At 47.3% G+C, this 19,260-nt stretch overlaps 1 protein-coding gene across 3 annotated transcripts; it reads left to right on the plus strand.

Annotated features, from left to right (window-relative positions):
- Positions 1–1,892: 1,892 nt before the first annotated feature.
- On the plus strand, positions 1,893–18,299 carry ZNF775 (zinc finger protein 775). 3 transcript variants are annotated; one of them, XM_061586205.1, is made up of 4 exons: positions 1,893–1,973; positions 4,838–4,902; positions 14,820–14,921; positions 15,716–18,299. In XM_061586205.1, the coding sequence occupies exons 3-4, from the start codon at positions 14,840–14,842 to the stop codon at positions 17,407–17,409; spliced, it is 1,776 nt and encodes a 591-aa protein (XP_061442189.1). In that variant the 5' UTR covers positions 1,893–1,973; positions 4,838–4,902; positions 14,820–14,839; the 3' UTR covers positions 17,410–18,299. The 3 variants fall into 3 exon arrangements, with proteins under 3 accessions (XP_061442189.1, XP_061442190.1, XP_061442192.1); XM_061586206.1 differs by lacking the exon at positions 4,838–4,902 and having other exon boundaries at positions 1,908–1,973; XM_061586208.1 differs by lacking the exons at positions 1,893–1,973; positions 4,838–4,902 and having other exon boundaries at positions 14,867–14,950.
- The last annotated feature ends 961 nt before the right edge of the window (positions 18,300–19,260 follow it).

A 19,260-nucleotide genomic window follows, 5' to 3' on the forward strand; every position in this document is an offset into this window, starting at 1 on the left:
TTGCACAGAATTTCTTCACTGGATTTCCAATTAACCTGTGTCCCTCCCTTTGGTCAATATTACCTGAACTGAAGTGCTAAACACCTTTGAGTAGGATGCCTTCTCCCCAATATGAGAAATATTGTTTGCAATAATAAAAGTGGTGTTGTGTGAGTAGGACACAGTTGCCTTTCTGGCGAAGCCTGCTGTGGAACACAGAGGTTAGTCATCAGAATCCTCGGCGCTCATGTTGGGTATTTCACTGCCTGCCTGCCTGCCTTCCACAGAATTCAGTTCAGGGTCCTTTGGTTTGCCATGCAGAAACAAGCCAGGTGAGTCAGCACAGCTTTGTGGGCTTGTTAGCGACACGTTGCAGATGGGAACCCATCTCCTGGGCAGCTGGGAGCCTCCTCTCTGAGAAGAGGTGACCACTCCAAGGCCTTGTGAGTTTGAGAGCACGGCTGAGGCAAGATTTGAATTGGGGACTGCCTCACTCTCTTTTAGAAATCTCATGAAAGGTACTGCCCACTACCCCGGTGGAAGAATGGCACCAGCTTGGGGCTAGTGAACCTGGTGCCCTCCAGATGCTGCTGGCATCCTGCTACCATCATTCAGGCTGTCTAACCCTAACCCTGTCTAAAAACCTGGCGAGCCACTGCTGCCGGTCAGTGCAGACAGTGCTGACCTGCATGGATAGGGGATCTGACTCTGTACAAGGCAGCTTCCTATGTTCTCATTTAAACCAGTCTGTTATGCAGAATGATGAGGACTAGACTCTTGCTTTATGTTGGGGGGTAAGGACTGTAACTCAGTGGCAGAGCATCCACTTTGCGTGCAGAAGGTCCCAGGTTCAGTCTCTGGTGTCTGGGAGAAACTTCTGCCTGAAGCCCTCAAGAGCTCCTGCCAGTCAGTGCAGACAGTAATGAGCTACATAGATCAGTGGTCTGACTCCCTTTCCTATCACTGGCTCATGCTGGGGGTGGGGCCGATGAGAGTTGTAGTCCAACTACAACACCATCTGGATAGCACAGAGTTCCACATCCTTGCGCTACGGATTCCTTCCCCACAGATCCCAATAGTGAAAACTTGATTGGTGTAGCTCCAGTGTAGGAATTGTGTGTGCAGCGGGGAGGGAAGGGGCAGCGGCCAGTGATATAACTGCTAAGTGTTGCTCCAGGTACCTAAAAGGTTACTTATTCTGACCCCGGCAGAAGCTGCTTCAGTATTTATCCTGGCTTTCCCCAACATGGGTGCCTCCCAGCAGTTTTGGACCACAACTCCCATCAGCCCCTGCCAGCTGATGGGAGTTGCAATGCAAAACCCCTGGAGGCGCCGCTTTGGGGAAGGCTGATTTATTTATTTGACTTACTATGGGGCTGCTTCCAAGTTTTACTTGGGTAAGACCCACTGGAATTAATGGGCCTAAATTAGTCATATCCATTAATTTCAATAGGTCAACAGGCCTTTCCCACCCATCTTTGCAAATAAGCTCAAGGGGACTAAAAAAATTAAATTAAACAAGAATCACCACCAAAGGAAAAGCATGTTAAGAGAGCAATCAACCCATCAACGTAATAAAATAAAACAAAACCCGCTTCCGCGTCTCTCTCTTCACGATTCTGCTATTAACTCAGTTTCACTTTACGTTGGGCGCGCAGGGGTTAATGAAACAGCCTTGACCGGCGGGGGACGGGAGGTGAAAAGGACTAGGTGCCTTCCTATTGGTCCTCCCCTTCTCCAATGATGCTAGCCCAGTTGAGTGTTGCAGCCAATCGCAGGCGCCGCCTCGTCCGACCTGCGCCCTGGCTTCCTTCCCCTCCCTCCAAGTCCTCCCGCAAAGGCTCCGCCCTATTAGGCAAGATTGCCAGGCTCCGCAGCCAATCCCTGCACCGGACCTGCTTAAGGTAGTGTTGCATTCTCTTTGCCCCCAGTGCCACCGGAGGGGCCAGCTGGTTGCAGAAGGCGGGGCTTTTTTGCAGAGTGAAAGTCACCAGGTAGGGTACGGGGGGGGCTTTAATTTTTTGGGGGGGAGGCGATGAAATGCTCGGTGCTGCAGATCCTCCAAAGTCCGGCAGGATCTGGCATCTTTCAGGGGGATTCAAGGGGAAAGATCCCCGGATCCTTTTGTTGGCTGCATGCGGAGAGGCTGCAAAGCACAAGCGGGCAGCTGAGCCCCGCTTGGCTCCCTCGGCCTTTTGCTTGTGCAGAGCTCCAGGATCCCCCGACGCTGCCTCCCGCCTCTCCTTCTTGCAGAAACTTTTTGGTTCGTCACTCAGCACGGACAGATTTGCAGGAGCATCCTCTTGGCGGGGCTGATCCTGACAAGCGGGATCTACCTGTGCAGGAGGAGAAGGAGGAGAGCCTTCCCAGCTGGGAACAGAGGGAACTGCCCTGTATCGAGTCGGACCATATTGGCCCCAATTGGGTGTCAGAACAAATTAAACCAGAACTGTCACTAGAAGCTAAAATGATGAAACTGAGGTTATCATACTTTGGACATATAATGAGAAGACATGGTTCACTAGAAAAGACAATAGTGATGGGAAAACAGCAGGGAGTAGAAAAAGAGGAAGGCCAAACAAGAGATGGATTGATGCCATAAAGGAAGCCACAGACCTGAACTTACAAGATCTGAACAGGGTGGTTCATGACAGATGCTCTTGGAGGTCACTGATTCATAGGGTTGCCATAAGGCGAAATTGACTTGGAGGCACATAACAACAACAAAGCTCAGTACTGTCTACTCTGACCGGCAGCGACTCTCTAGAGATTCAGGCAGGGAGCCTTTCCCAGTGCAATCTGGAGATGCCTTTGGGTGTTAAACCAGGGAAGCAGATGCTCTGCCACTGACTACAGCCCTTCCCCAAGGAAGGGGTTAACTCTGATAGGATGCAGATAAGGGGAGGGGGGAGAGGCTTCCATTCCCACCCCCAAATATAGCAAATTGTCTTTAGAGCTGGGCAAAAGGGGGTGTCATCCTCTACCTGGTGCTGTCAACTTTTCGGGCTGAGATCTTTAACTGCTGTGACAGCCATAAATCCACCAGCTCAAGCTGTTCCTTCCTGCTGCTATATTTCCGTGATGGTGGTAGGAAGTGTCACCAGCTGCCCCACGTTTTCTGCCTGCCCCGGGCAGCTTCCGAGCAGGGCTGTTAGAATTTTCGTGGCAATTATTGTGCCTGTGGTTGCAGATGTACCTCAGTCAGAGTCGAACCTTTCTTCTTTTTCATAGATGGAGGCGCTGTGACTTAAGACAGCTGCAGGACAGGAAGGAGCTGAACAGGTGGAGCTTTTTCCAGCGTGGGGGAAGCTGCACCTGTTGTGCTTGCCAAATGGTTAGTTAAAAAATATTGTCTTGGTCAGTTGCAGAACTGGAGAGTGCAAAGCCAGGAGCATAGTCATTTGATTTCTCTTTGCTGCCTTCGTGCTCATGCAGGGCCTGCTATTGTGTCAGCACTGCATGCTCAGCTGCCTAAGGGGAAGGGTTGCAGCTCAATGGCAGACTGTTTGCCTTGCATGCCAAAGGCCCTCAGTTCATTTCTCAACATGAGGGAGGGCTGGGAATGTCCCTTGCCTGAAACCCCGAAGTGCAGCTGCCACTCAGTGTGACCAGTATTGAGCTAGATGGAACAGTGTGTCTGACTCAGGATAAGACAACTTCCTGTGTTCCATGAGGAGGGAAAGGCTGCGTTTGTGAACACGGCTGCAGACACATGTGTGCAACAGTGTTCCTCAGTGAAGACCCTCCTTTAACAAGAAGCACATGAAAAAGACTGTGAGATAGGAGACTAACTTATCTGTTAGAGATGAGCCAGCCAGTCCGTGTTGAGATTGGACTGCAGCCTCTCCCTCTACCCACCTGTTGAGTGCCTACCTGCCATTTTTGCCACTATTGTCCTAGGCAAGCATGTGGAAAGGCAGATGTCACAGCATGCCTGGAACATCCCCAGGCACAGAGAGAGAAAAGAGAGAGAGAGAGGAAGGTATTCCTTCAAGAAGGAAAGGTGTTCTGCACACACTTAGCTGTTAGTTTCTTTTGTAAAGATCCCCCATAACTGTTCTAGGGAGGATCTCTGCACATGTTCAGAGGCATTCAGCCCAAGGTGCCAGAATTCTCAAAAACAAAATTTGGCAAGTCAAACGTGGAAGAAAGCAGGTAATCTATAGTGTAGGCCATCTAGGAGTGTGTGTGTTGTGTGTGTCTACACACATACAATAAGTCCTATAAATTTTGGGCCAGGATTTGACAATATAGATGGGCTCCCTAGGAGGCGTGCAAGAACGTATGTGATCTGAGCCTATGGTGGCAGTCTTGCTTGAGACAGCTTCACTGCTGACATATTTAGGCTTCACACTTCAGGTTCCTTAATGAGGGCTAGCTACTCCTTACTAGACGTTTGCACTCTGCCACAATGAGATCTGCAAAATGATGGGTGGATTTCTCCCATGAGCACTTGTGGCTGAGATGGTGATCCTGACCCAATCAAAGCAGAGCTCTGCAGCAGCAGCTGGTTATGGCAAAGGCCCATTTTGTCCAGCCTCCTGTTCTCACAGTGGCCAACCAGGTATCCCAAAGGGAAGCCCACAAGCGGGACTTGAGTGCCACAGCAACTCTGTCCTCTTGCGCTCCCAAAAGCAACCGGCCTTCAAAGACATCCTGCCACCAACATTCTGGCAATCGAGGCCAGGGTGCTAGTGCAGAGTGCAAAGCTATGATCCTGTCTCTGTAGTGGAAGACCTTGTGGCTGATTTCCATATGGGAGGTGAAGCCAAAGTGGGCTGCCGGTTCCTGACCCAGAGAAGCCTCTCCAACAGCCTTGTGCAAAGGGACAACTTGACCATGTCTTTTCTCATCACAGGACAGCAGGAGTGGGAGATGTTGCAATGGTGGAGTTTCCCCCTTCTGTGGAACTCTTCTTAAGAGGTGACTATTCCTGTCACGCATGGAGCACGCAGTCTCTCCCTACAGCATCCTTTGCCAGTCTGGTGCTCCCCAGATGGTACTGCCTGGGGATGATGGGAGTTGTAGTCAAAAACAACGTCCGGAAGGCACCACGTTGGCCGTGGATGCCCTTGGTCAGGGGTGGGGCACTTTTTTCAGACTAGGGGCCACACTCCTGCCTAGGCAACCTTCTGGGGGCCACATGGCAGTGATAGGCAGGGCCAGAGGCCAAAGTGGGTGGAGCAAGGAATGTGAAGTTGGCCTGTGTACAGTACTCTGGTTCTCACATGCCCACTCCTAGAGCAAGCAAGAGGCGTGACCAGAGTGCATGGCACACAGGAGGGGTTGAAGGAGGGCTGGCAAGGGGTGCAGCCTAGGGAGAGGGGGTGGGGCTGAGAGGGGGTGGGGCCTGGGGAGAGTTCCAAGGGCCAGGGAGAGAGGCTTGGGGCCTCATTTGACCCCCCCAGGCCTAAGGTTCCCCACCCCCGCCCTAGGGGGAAGAGACCATTATACACAGGGACATCGAGGGGAGCAGGGAAGGAACAACTCATAAACTTATTCTCTTTAAAAAGAGTTCTGTGAGTTTCCACAACTGCAAAGTGTTGATTGACAACATCATAATTGTTTAGAAAATAGCCAAAAAAAATCACTACTGAAATCAGCAGAGGGGAAAAAATTAGTCTAATGCTGTCTAATGCATTTGAAATGCGGTGTTGGAGAAGAGCTTTGCACATACCATGGACTGCAAAAAAGACAAATAATTGGGTGTTAGAACAAATTAAACCAGGACTATTGTTGTTGTTATGTGCCTCCAAGTTGACTGCGACTTATGGCGACCCTATGAATCAGCGACCTCCAATAGCATCTGTCATGAACCACCCTGTTCAGATCTTGTAAGTTCAGGTCTGTGGCTTCCTTTACGGAATCAATCCATCTCTTGTTTGGCCTTCCTCTTTTTCTACTCCCTTCTGTTTTTCCCAGCATTGTTGTCTTTTCTAGTGAATCATGTCTTCTCATGATTTGTCCAAAGTATGATAACTTCAGTTTCATCATTTTAGCTTCTAGTGATAGTTCTAGTTTAATTTGTTCCGACACCCAATTATTGGTCTTTTTCATGGTCCATGGTATGCGCAAAGCTCTCTTCCAAAACCACATTTCAAATGAGTTGATTTTTCTCTTATCCGCCTTTTTCGCTGTCCAACTTCCACATCCATACATAGAGATCGGAAATACCATGGTCTGAATGATCCTGACTTTAGTGTTCAGTGATACATCTTTGCATTTGAGGACCTTTCCTAGTTCTCTCACAGCTGCCCTCCCCAGTCCTAGCCTTCTTCTGATTTCTTGACTATTGTCTCCATTTTGGTTAATGACTGTGCCAAGGTATTGATAATCCTTGACAAGTTCAATGTCCTCGTTGTCAACTTTAAAGTTACATAACTCTTCTATTGTCATTACTTTATAGTCTTTTTGATGTTCAGCTGTAGTCCTGCTTTTGTGATTTCCTCTTTAACTTTCATCAGCATTCGTTTCAAATCATTACTGGTTTCTGCTAGTAGTATGGTATCGTCTGCTTATCTTAAATTATTGATATTTCTCCCTCCAATTTTCACACCTCCTTCTTCTTGGTCCAGTCCTGCTTTCCGTATGATATATTCTGCGTATAGATTAAATAAATAGGGTGATAAAATACACCCCTGTCTTACACCCTTTCTGATGGGGAACCAATCGGTTTCTCCATATTCTGTCCTTACAGTAGCCTCTTGTGCAGAGTATAGGTTGCGCATCAGGACAATCAGATGCTGTGGCACCCCCATTTCTTTTAAAGCATTCCATAGTTTTTCATGATCTACACAGTCAAAGGCTTTGCTGTAATCTATAAAGCACAGGGTGATTTTCTTCTGAAATTCCTTGGTCCGTTCCATTATCCAACGTATGTTTGCGATATGATATCTGGTGCCTCTTCCCTTTCTAAATCCAGCTTGGACGTCTGGCATTTCTCGCTCCATATATGGCAAGAGCCTTTGTTGTAGAATCTTGAGCATTACTTTACTTGCATGGGATATTAAGGCAATAGTTTGATAATTGCTGCATTCCCTGGGATCCCCTTTCTTTGGAATTGGGATGTATATGGAATGCTTCCAGTCTGTGGGCCATTGTTAAGTTTTCCATATTTCTTGACAGATTTTTGTCAAAATTTGGACTGATTCAGTCTCAGTAGCTTGTAGCAACTCTTATTGGTATGCCGTCTATTCATGGTGATTTGTTCCTTCCAAGTATTTTAAAAGCAGCTTTCACCTCACATTCTAACATTTCTGGTTCTTCATCATATGGTTCCTCCGTGAATGAATCTGTCATCCTGGCATCTCTTTTATAGAGTTCTTCAGTGTATTGCTTCCATCTTCCCTTTATTTCATCTCGGTCAGTCAGTGTGTTCCCCTGTTGATTATTCAACATCCCTACTCTTGGTTTAAATTTCCCTTTCATTTCTCTAATCTTTTGGAACAGGGCTCTTGTTCTACCCTTTTTGTTGTCCTCTTCTATTTCTATACAGTAACTATTGTAATAGTTCTCTTTGTCCCTACGTACTAGTCGCTGTATTGTTGCATTTAGGGTTCTGACTGTGTTTCTATCCCCTTTGCTTTTGCTTTCCTTCTCTCTTTAACCATTTTAAGAGTTTCTTCAGTCATCCATTGAGGTCTTTCTCTCTTTTTAACAAGAGGTATTGTCTTTTTGCATTCTTCCCTGATAATGTCCCTGACTTCAGTCCATAGTTCTTCTGGTTCTCTAATGAAAAAAGCTGGTAAGAGAAAAATCAACGCATTTGAAATGTGGTGTTGGAGAAGAGCTTTGCGTATACCATGGACTGCGAAAAAGACAAATAATTGGGTGTTAGAACAAATTAAACCAGAACTATCACTAGAAGCTAAAATGTTGAAACTGAGGTTATCATACTTTGGACACATCATGAGAAGACATGATTCACTAGAAAAGATAATAATGCTTGGAAAAGCAGAAGGAAGTAGAAAAAGAAGAAGGCCAAACAAGAGATGGATTGATTCCATAAAGGAAGCCACAGACCTGAACTTACAAGATCTGAACAGGGTGGTTCAGGACAGATGCTCTTGGAGGTCGCTGATTCATAGGGTCACCATAAGTTGTAGTCGACTTGGAGGCACATGACAACAACAAACAGGCACCAATGGCAAGTGTTTATAGTTGATGTGGTGAGCAGGCTTCCCAGTGGGGCATCTGGTTGGCCACTCTGTGAATAGGATCCTGGGCTAGAAGGGCCCACTTTGGCCTGATCCAGCACTGCAGGGCTGTCAAACCCACAGATGTGGATAGACCATAACGGGATATACATATGGGAAAAGTGCAGTGCTTCCAGTAGTGTGAGAAGTCAGTTTCAGTTCAGATTCTACTTCTGACTGCAGGCATTTTGGGTGGGCAAAGTAAAACACTGAAAGGAGGGGCAGGGGGGAGAGAGCAGGCTAGTTTCTCACTCACACACACAAAAATAAGAAACGTGCCTCTACATTTTGCCTCATATCTCAGGTTCTGCAAATGCTTGAAACTTACTCTTTGTTTTTAAATGAAAGCTGGGAATCTGGGGATTGTGGCTTATGGGGGGACAAGTGTCCCCTTCACACAGAGAGAGAGAGAGATGGCTATGCTTACAACAGAAGAGCACTGATTGGGTAGTCCCAGGAGCCATGTGATCTAGACAACAAAGTCTGGGGGGGGCTGCTGTTATCTGTCTAAAATGTAAATGTACTGCCTTCGAGTCGAGTCCAACACTCTAACCACTACGCCACAGTGGCTCTCATTATCTGTCTGGAGAAGCTTTAACCAAGGGCTGAGAGCCGAAGCCCTTGCTCTGGCCATGGTTGAAGGTCCATCAGTCTCCACCCTTGAAACAGAAGACAAAGAGCGACTTCCGGGAAGGGTGACTTAGCCTGTGCCTGCTTTTGAGACGGGCTCCTGCCTCAAAAGAAGCTTATTCAGATATATCAGTCAGATTTTTTCTTTTTTTGACTGATTAAACTTCTCCCGGGTAGGGAGAAACGAAGAGATTAACCTCAAAGCCTATTTTTGTTGGGACGACCAGATCTCATTAATTTATGGGACGAGGTCCAGCCGACGAAGGTGGGACGGATTTTTAACAACAAGCTCTATCTGGAAAAGCGAACGTTCATCTTATCTTCTAAGAGAGAACGCACTAACAGGCAAGCACCCTTCTTTCTATATTTTTCTTTTACTTGACTTAAATTGTTGCTGTTTAAAAGAGATTTGCCAGATTGATCGGTTTTTGACATCTCACTGGGGAGCCATAACTTCTCTCTGCTACTCACTAATTAATAGCTTATCTCTGTTTTTGTTGCAAAAAGCTGTCCTGGATTTGCATTCTAAAGATATACACAGAAGAGGGATTTCTATTCCAGATTTTTATTTTGAAGAATATTATATTGTCTGAGACTACTCTCTTTTTGGTCTATTTTATTTTGACGAATCTGTTTTCTGACGACCGCCATTAATTGTTTCGATCCTGGGAACTGCATTTTGTTTACTTAAGCATGGAGAGATAAGGCTGTCTGCTCTGTTTATACTGTGATGTCACCAAGTTTGGAGTATTAACCCAATTGTTGCTGAAATAAGAAGTGGTTTTCCTATATTTTTCTTTTAAAATGGCAATTAAGAAAGTGGCTGAGAAGCTGGAAATAACTATGTTTCAGAAAATAATGGATGAGATTGAGATAACGAAACAAAACCTGCGACAGGGTTGTAAGGAGCTGAAAATTGAATTGAGTAAAATGAAGCAGGAGATTAAAGATATAGGGGTCCCTGTGAGAGAGGTGACCCTGGAAGGGGTCCCTGTGAGAGAGGAGACCCCGGAGATTGGAACAAACGTGGAACAGGAAAAAGATTTGGAGTCTATGGACTTTAGAAACAAAATCTATTGTTTGGAGACACAGGAGATTAAAGACATAGGGGTCCTTGTGAGAGAGGAGACCCTGGAGACTGGAACAGGGGTCCCTGTGAGAGAGGAGACCCTGGAGACTGGAACAGGGGTCCCTGTGAGAGAGGAGATCCCGGAGATTGGAACAAACGTGGAACAGGAACAAGATTTGGAGTCTATGGACTTTAGAAATAAAATCTATTGTTTGGAATTCAATGTTATCTCTGAAGAAATTAATGAAGATTCTAGAGACAAAGTTATTAATGGCATGGATAATCTTCTGGACTGGAATGATGTGATGGAGCCCAATATAGAGAAAATCTATGGAATTAACTGCAGCCATGTGACAATGGAAAAACTTTCAAGAGATGACCCAGTGTATTTTGAAAAAAAGAACAGAGATATGATTTTACAGCAGTATTTCAGCAACCTATTCAGAATGGATGGCAAGAAAATATTTGGGATAGAGGTAATTCCCATCAGACTCTTACTATATGACTATGGCTTTGACAGCAAGATTATTATGGAATACTGATAATGGAAGATTGGATACTGAAATTACTGGACTTAACAAGACTACTGAAGATGGAAGATGGAAAATGGAACTAATAGGGATAATAGAACAATGGCTACTGAAATTACTGAACCTAACAGATTCTGATGTGATGGATTAATTGAAATGTTTATTTTGACTATGGTTATGACAATAAGATTATCATAATTAGTAATGAGATGGATTAATCGATATGCTTATCTGGAAAAAAAAATTGATAGATATATTTCTTAAAGAATTGAAACCTCTCTTTGACTTTTTGTGGAAAGAATAAAGTAATGTTTATGAGATTTGATGATTAAGTAAGATAACTATTGGAGGAAAGTGATTTTATAATATGACTTAAGAGACAGGATTGTTATATATTATAGACTTATAACTGATTTGATCTTTGACAAATGGGAAGTCAATATTTTACTCTTTATTTTTTATTTTTGTTTTTTTTCTTTTCTTTTTTTCTTTTTGTTTAACTATTTTTGATTTTGTTTTTTGTCTTTGAATGTTTTATGATTTTGTCTTGTATGCTTTATGAAAATCTGAATAAAAATTATTGAAAAAAAAAAAAAGAAACAGAAGACAAAGAGCCAGGCTTGATGTAAAGCACATTCCTCCAGATCAGACCAAAGTGGGTCCATCTAGTCCTGCATTCTAGCCAGCCTCCGGGAAAGAAGGCAGGCAGCATGTAAACTGGAATGGATATTATTCCCCCCCTTTTTTAGTTTTTACCTCTTTGAAAAATGGAAAGGGACTGCCTTCCTGTCGATCCCCAACTTATGAAGAGGGTTTTCATGGTAAGCGGTATTCAGAGGAGGTTTACCATTGTCTCCCTCTGAGGCCGAGAGGCAGGGACTGGCCCAAGGGCACCCAGGGAGCTTAGCCCCCTTTTAATATCATTCATTCTCCTAGATTTCCTAACTGTATTTTATGTATTTTTATATTTTTTTTAAAAAAAATATTTTTATTATGCATGATTTTATTATGAGCTGCCCTGAGTGCCCTATTTTTCTACTCCCTTCTGTTTTTCCGAGCATTATTATCTTTTCTAATGAATCATGTCTTCTCGTTATGTGTCCAAAGTATGATAACCTCAGCTTCATCATTTTAGCTTCTAGTGATAGTTCTTTTTGTATTCTTCCCTGATAATGTCCCTGACTTCAGTCCATAGTTCTTCTGGTTCTCTGTCAACTAAGTTTAAAGCCTCAAATCTGTTCCTTATTTGATCTTTATATTCTTCTGGGGTGTTTTTTAAATTGTATTTTGGCATTATGAGTGCTTTGTTGTTCTTCTTTAGCTTTACTCTGATTTTTGATACGATCAGTTCATGATCTGTACCACAGTCTGCTCCTGGTCTTGTTTTTGCAGAAAGAATGGAACTTCTCCACCTTCTGCTACCAATTATATAATCAATTTGATTCCTATATTGACCATTTGGTGATGTCCACGTGTACAGTCGTCTTTTTGGTTGCTCAAAAAATGTGTTGGCAAGAAACAAGAACTATCACTAGAAGCTAAAATGATGAAACTGAGGTTATCATACTTTGGACACATCATGAGAAGACATGATTCATTAGAAAAGATAATAATGCTGGGAAAAACAGCAGGGAGTAGAAAAAGAGGAAGGCCAAACAAGAGATGGATTGATTCCATAAAGGAAGCCACAGACCTGAACTTACAAGATCTGAACAGGGTGGTTCATGACAGATGCTCTTGGAGGTCGCTGATTCATAGGGTCGCCATAAGTCATAGTCGACTTGGAGGCACATGACAACAGCAACAATGCTGACTGGGAAATTCTGGACCTTTTCTGGCTATTATCTATACTATTAAGCACCTGGAAGGCTTGGGAGAAGGTTTCCTCCCCCCCACCCCCCCCAAAAAAGCTGGTCTCTGCGCCATCACCAAAGTCTGTGGGCAAAGAAATCAAAGGAGGCATGGAAGGGGGGGCAGTGGGCTCCCTCCCCCCATCATCATCTCCTCAGAATAGATCTCTTGGCTGCTCTGTGGAAAGGCGGATGTCTGCAGGTGGTGTTTTTCGCATGAGCGCGACCCTCTGAGAAAAGCCCCACCTGCCTCAATTCTCCCTTTTGCATGGCTGTTAAAAGCCCCGGAGTGCGTGGGGTCCGCCTGCCCTGGCTCCAAGTGCGGCTGGCCGCAGGTCTCCATTGCAGAGGATTTCCCCTGGCCTGGCAGGATCCCTCTGCATTGCCATAGCTCCATGGCGGGCAAAGCCCAGCAGGTGAAGCTCTTCCCGTTGCAGCCTCTCTATGCTGGGGAAATTCTGCTCTGGCACATGCTGAACCTCTGCCTCTTTGGCAGCTGTGGAAAGCGCAGGAACCTGGAGGTGGGGAGGAAGGTGGCAACTTGGCCTGCAGTCCAGAAGGAGACAACCGAACGCTGCCAGCTGAGCCCAGAGCCTTCCTTCGCAAAATATGGCCCTGCTCGCCTGGTGCTTAGAAAGGGTTGTGGTGTGCTGTGCCTGCTGAACGGGGTGAGTGGAAATGAAACCAGCAGCCTGGTTCTCCTAAATCCATCTCTGCCTTATACCGAGTCAGGCCATCCAGCACAGTATTGTCTGCACTGGCTGGCAGCAGCTCTCCAGAGGGGCTCTGCTACTGAGCTATGGTCCTTCCCCTAAACATAAAGTAAGATTCCAGTCCTCATGCTTCTGAATTACACACTGATTTAAATAGCAGTCTAGGAAGCTGGCTTATATCAGGCATTCTTTATCCCACCTCTTGGCCTTTTCGATCCCCCTTCCGGTTATCTGCACACACCCTTTCTGGACACCCCCCATGTGTCTGCCATGCTGCAATAGGGTGCCCCAGTGTCTCCAAAGGACTCCATTTCCCCTCACTGTCTCCACTGTCTCCCAGCTTTCCTCTCCATTCCAGACTCCTTCCCTTCCACCTCATAGATATATTTCTATAATCTGCCCATGTGTCCCATGAAGGGCAGGGCCCCTACTTGGCGTGCAGAAGGGCCCAGGTTCAGTCCCCGGGCAGGGCTGGGAAATGTTTGATGTGTGACAGAAGCTCCTCTTGGCATGGAGAGAGAGTCCTCCCAGCTGGATGGGCTGCTGCTGGCCTGCGCTCGGCTTCTCTGCCTGTCTTCCTCCTGTGTAAACTGGTAGATCTCAGGGAGCTCTTCTCGCCTCTGAGTCCCCTCCTGGTTTACTCTCTTCCCTGCTGACCCGCAGAGGAGAAGGCGCCCCGTGCTCTTTGTCCTCTCCACTGGCACGAGGGGCAATGCCCAGGCATGGCCACTGCCGCCTCCACCTTAGCTAGAGAAATGGAAGTAGCACTTTTCCTGTCCAGCATGTATTTCTATTAATAAAGTTGTCTTTCCTTATTTTGAAACCAAGTCTAAGCAATTTAAAGCAAGGTTTAAAGCTGGCTTTCTCTCAGGTAAAATCACAGCCGTGCAGCGCAGAGCCCTGAGCAAGCGATGCTAAGCTCAGCTCTGCTAATTTACTAAAACTCTTAATTGGTCTAATAGCCATTGGAGATCCATCAGGAAAGAGCTTTGTCTGAAACCTGGGAGAGGCTGCTGCCAATCAGTGTGGGTAGTAATGAACTAGATGGACCAGTGGTCTGACTCAGCAAAAGGCAGCTTCCTTTGTTCTCATTTAAATCAGCCCATTATTATTATTATTATTATTATTATTATACAAATTTAAAAACACATTTTTTAAACTCAGTTCAAAACGATGAGGACTAGAATCTTACTATACTGCGGCAGGGGCATAGCTTAGTGGCGTTTCCAGGTAGGGCTCCTGCCTGAAGTCTCTGGAGAGCTGTTGCCAGTCAGTGTAGACAGCACTGAGCAGGATGGCTTGATATGCTTTGACATGGCGCAAGGTGGATTCCTACGTTCCTGTTTAGTTCCTGGGTCATCCCCATGTCTCGTGGAGGTTCTTTGCACTGGAAGGCCCAGCACAAGAGGGAGGCAAACGTCTCTCCCCCTTCCTCCTCCTTCTCCTCCTCCACTTCCTGGGTCTTCTTGGCAATGTTGCAAGCTGAGCTAGTGGCCGTGGTGAGTTTCAGAGCCAGGGAAGTGCTGGGCTCAACTGCTTGGGTAGGGGTAGCTTTGACTGCCAGGGTCTCTTACCCAACCATCTGTCCGCCACCCTCTCCCTGCTTTCTAATTTTTTATCAGGCGCTTCTCTACTCTGCAGTGGCTCCTGGGAGTTGCGTCCTACTTCTTTGCAGAATTTAAAGCCCAGAATTCTGCTGGAACAGGGCAGTTGCCGGCTGTTACCTGTTGAACACCTCCTTGGCTTATAGCTCTATAGTTGCTTCCCCTGGTGCCCAGGGGCTTCTCAAAAGATGCCGGGTGCCTCCCCCTTTGCCCCTCTCCCTAACTAATGGCTTTTTCTGCGTTTGGCAGGCTTTCCAGAGTAGTGGAAGATGGAGCAAAGGGAAGGGATTGATGGCCTCCCGGGTAAGAGAAATTCTGAAGAAAACACAGCCTCCCAGAACCTCAGCTCAGGTTTGTGGTGTCCTCTGAGATGCATCCAGGTACTCAACCAGAAAGAAAGACCTCTTTTGCTTTTTTAGTAAAAACTTTTTTCAAACATTGTAAGTTTTTTTGTGAACCTGACTTGTTTCACGAGACCAGGGCTTGGCATTTCCTTTTGTAAACTGCTTAAAATGGAAATGGACTGCCTTCAAGTCGATCCCGACTTATGTCAACCCTATGATTGGGGTTTTCATGGTAAGCAGTATTCAGAGGGGGTTTCCCATTGCCTCCCTCTGAGGCTAGCCCTCCCCAGCTGGCCAGGGCCTGCTCAGCTTGCCACAGCTGCACAAGCCAGCCCCTTCCTCGTCCGCAACTGCCAGCTGGGGGGCAATACTGTTGCATTGAGCAGGGGATTGGATTTGATGGCCTTATAGACCCTTTCCAACTCTACTATTCTATGATTCTATGACAGCATGTAAACTTATGGAATTCACTGCCACAAGCACAAGGTATGGCAATGGACACTGAGAGATGCCATTAAAAGGGGATTAGACAAATTTGCAAAGTTTAGGCCTATTAACAGCTTTTAGTCCTGAAGCCTAAATGCTTGTTTATTTATTAAATACTAGCAACCCTCATACCTGGCGTTGCTCTGAAATTCTAAGAAACTAAAAAAAAAAGTGCAGTTTTGCAATCGGTTAAAATCAGTGAAAGGTTCAATCTGCCATCTCGATTCAAAATGATGTCCAATTGTGTCGTAACGCAGACGAGACAAACAACAGCAACCAACCACGTATGACACTGGTCTCTCTTTGCTCCTCCAGATGTCCTGCCCACGACCAAACATATTGAGGAGGGAAATTTTCCTGTAGAAGACACAAAGAAGCCAAATCGAGGCACAGAGAAGCACCCAAAAAGAGGTGGCATTTTCCAGCGGGTTGCCAAACGAAGGAATTTTCCTGGACGACATAGAATAGCTGTGAGGAACTGGCACATGCCAGGCGGAGCTCCCCTGGAGGAAGATGCCGTCTCTGGTGAAAGGGGGTTCTGTGATAACGGTGCGGAAAGGGAGGACTTGGTGGGTGGTGAGTTGCGTGACAGCATCGTGGCCTTCAGAATCGGGGAGGATGACGCGAAGAGCGACGTGAGCCAGCCTGTATGCGCCGCGGAAGGAGACTTCACGTGCAAAGAGTGTGGGAAGAGTTTTGCCTGGAGGTCGTCGCTGAACATCCACAGGAGGATCCACACTGGGGAGAAACCCTTCAAGTGCAAAACGTGTGGGAGAAGCTTCAGCCAGAAGCCGAACTTGCTGTGCCACCAGCGCAACCACACGGGGGAGAGGCCCTTCAAGTGCTCCCGGTGCGAGCGGAGCTTCCGGCAAAAGCAACACCTCGCCAAGCACCAGCGGAGCCACGGCCACGCCAGGCCCAAGCCCCATGCCTGCCCCGAATGCCAGCGGAGCTTCAGCAACAAGGCAGTCTTGCGGCTCCACCGACGGCTCCACGCCCACCACCGGCAGCTCGTCTTCAAGGAGCTCAAGAAGGCCTACAAAGAGACGGTGGCGCGCCAGCGGGAGGAGGCCCGGGCCGGCCTGAGCTGGGTGGGGAGGCCCAAGGGGCGCAGGCGGGGGGTGAAGAAGTTCATCTGCAGCGAGTGTGGGAAGGGCTTCACCTGGTGGTCCTCCCTGAGCATCCACCAGCGCATCCACACTGGGGAGAAGCCATTCCCATGCGCCGAGTGCGGGAAAAGCTTCACCCAGAAGCCCAACCTCTTGCGCCACCTCCGCTACCACAGTGGCGAGAGGCCGCACTCCTGTGCCGAGTGTGGGAAAGGCTTCACCCAGAAGCAGCACCTGGTGAAGCACCAACGGACACACGTGGCTGAGAAGGGGTTCCAGTGCCACGCCTGCGGGCAGACCTTCCCCACCAAGGGGGCGCTCACGGTGCATCAGAGGTCTGGCCACGTGGGGGTGGAGTTCCTGGCTGAGGAGAAGGGAACTCTTCCCTTTGGCCAGCCGGAGTGCCTGGAGGCAGTGGTGGACTCTCTGATCGCCGGCAGGCAAGACTTTTTCCCACTTCCTGATCTCTTGAGCCAACAGAGCGACATCGACGGGCAGCCGGTCCTGATTGTGGAGCCAGGGACTCGGCCACTGGCTCTGTCCCAAACAAAGAAGGGTGTCTTCTGGAAGCCAGAGGTCCCCAAGCCCCCTGCCCCAGGGCAGAAGCAGTACATCTGCAACGAGTGCGGGAAAGGCTTTGTGTCCTGGTCCGCTCTCACCATCCACCAGCGGATTCACACCGGCGAGAGGCCCTACCAGTGCGGGGAGTGCGGGAAGAGCTTCAGCCAGAAGCCCAACCTGGTGAGGCACCAGCGCTACCACACGGGGGAGAAGCCTTATCCTTGCACCGAGTGTGGCAAATGCTTTGTCCAGAAGCACCACCTCACCAAGCATCAGCGGGTGCACAAGAAAGGCGCCTCGCAAGGCCCGGCACCTGCTCTCAAACTGGAGGCGCTATAGAATCATAGGATAGTAGAGTTGGAAGGGGCCTATAAGGCCATCAAGTCCAACCCCCTGCGCAATGCAGGAATCCAAATCAAAGCTGCTGGGACGGAAATTGCCAAAACTTGCCTTTGGGGAGACTGTTTTGCAGGCTAGGATGGAGTGTGTGTGTGTGTGTGTGCATTCTGCCTCTTTCTTCCTTCTGGAAGCTGGACGTGGGATTCTATAGCGCCCACTGTGCCTCCTCCTTGCCTTCATGGTGTGCAAGTGTGGGATGCTCTTATCAGGTCTGCTGCCCGGAAACTGTGGGCCTTCTGCTGCGTGGCAGCAAGCACACACCGTGGACAGACTCACTGTAGCCGTTTGAAAGCCTCCCTACCGCAAACTAGATCAACTGCATCCTTTGCAAAAAGACTTCTAATACTCTAAGACAGCCTTCGCATCCTCCAAATGTTTTGGACTACAACTCCCATCAGCTGTGCTGGCTGGAGTTGATGGGAGTTGTAATCCAAAACATTTGGAGGGTCCCGGGCTGGGGAAGGCCGCAAGGCTGTTGTTCTTTTTACAAACAAGTAAAATTGGCTCTTGCTTACCTTCCCCATCGTCGCCTAGTGCCCTTGCCTACCCCAGTGAGAGCCCTCAATAGACAAGCCTGCGTGTTTCTGATAAATCTTAGAATGAGATCTTAACTATACTTTGTCCTGGGATGTTGACCTGCTATTCATTTTTTAAAACTTGCACCCCTGGGAAAACAGACTTTCTTTCAAGGAAGAGTGGGCTCACGTAGGCTCCTTGAGTTCTACCTGCTGGTTCTGTGTGTGTGTGAAGCTGAAGTGCATTTAGTAGGGTAGCATCTGTCACGTGAGAGCTGGACTTTACTGGGGTGGGGCAGAGATGGAATTAAAACATCTGTGAAATGTGCCTCTGTCTTTCTCCATTTTCTGTGTCGGTCTGCTGTGCTGTCCTCCCCCCTCTTCCAGAATAGTCAGGATTGTGGGTCCTGGAAGCCTCAACACTCTGTTTTTTGACACAAACAAAGCTAAATTGTTTTGTGTTCTGTATATTTTAGCAATTCTTTTTGTCTATATAGGAATATTGTTTCTGTAGTCCCTACAACAGCAGTGGAGAACCTATGGCCCTCCAGATGTCATTTCTCCTCCTTTGTTATTAGCTGCTTTTCTCACCAAAGTGACTTATGCTAAAACCAGTTAAAACAAACACAATCAATAAAACCTTAAAAAACTAATTGATTAATTAAAACCAGTTTAAAACAAACACAATAAATCAATCAAAAACCTCTAAAAACTCACCAGTACAAAGCAAAGGGCAGGGCTCCAGTTTCTGCCCCACTAAAAGGGTCCACCACTAGCTAAGGCCCTGCACACGAAGGGCCAGAAGGCTGAGTAAAGAGGAAAGTCTTTCCCTGGTGCATAGAGATAGATAAAGACGGCACCAGGCGTGCCTCCCTGGGGAGAGCATTCCACAAGCTGGAGGGGGGGACACCACTGAAAAGACCTGTTCGCCTGTTGCTGATCTCTCAACAGCCTTGACAATGGGCTGTGCTGACTGGGTCTGATGGGAGTTGGAGCCCAACAGCGTCTGGAAAGCAGCAGTCTTCCTCATCTAACAAGCACCTTGGCATCCCTGTCCTGCAGCCTGTACAAAAGTTTCAAAGGAGAATGTACAGTTTGCGGTCTGATATGACCTCTCCAGATTGGTGGGTTTTTTTGGGTTTTTTTGCAGGGGTATTCCCAAAATGACATGGACGCAATGATAGTGCATTAGTGGAGGAATTGGACTGGCCTGTCCAGACATCACTCCGCTTTATTAGTTCTTTGGCGATGCTTCCCCAATGTTACCATATTATTG

Source organism: Rhineura floridana, chromosome 10 (assembly GCF_030035675.1).
Source record: "Rhineura floridana isolate rRhiFlo1 chromosome 10, rRhiFlo1.hap2, whole genome shotgun sequence".
Classification (NCBI taxonomy): Eukaryota; Metazoa; Chordata; class Lepidosauria; order Squamata; family Rhineuridae; genus Rhineura; species Rhineura floridana.

Bases quoted from the DNA above. Each gene is read 5' to 3' on its own strand.
- ZNF775 (XM_061586205.1), top strand. From the start codon at position 14,840: ATGGAGCAAAGGGAAGGGATTGATGGCCTCCCGGGTAAGAGAAATTCT. The intron at 14,922-15,715 runs GTTTGTGGTGTC...TTGCTCCTCCAG, and splicing joins CTCCCAGAACCTCAGCTCAG to ATGTCCTGCCCACGACCAAA.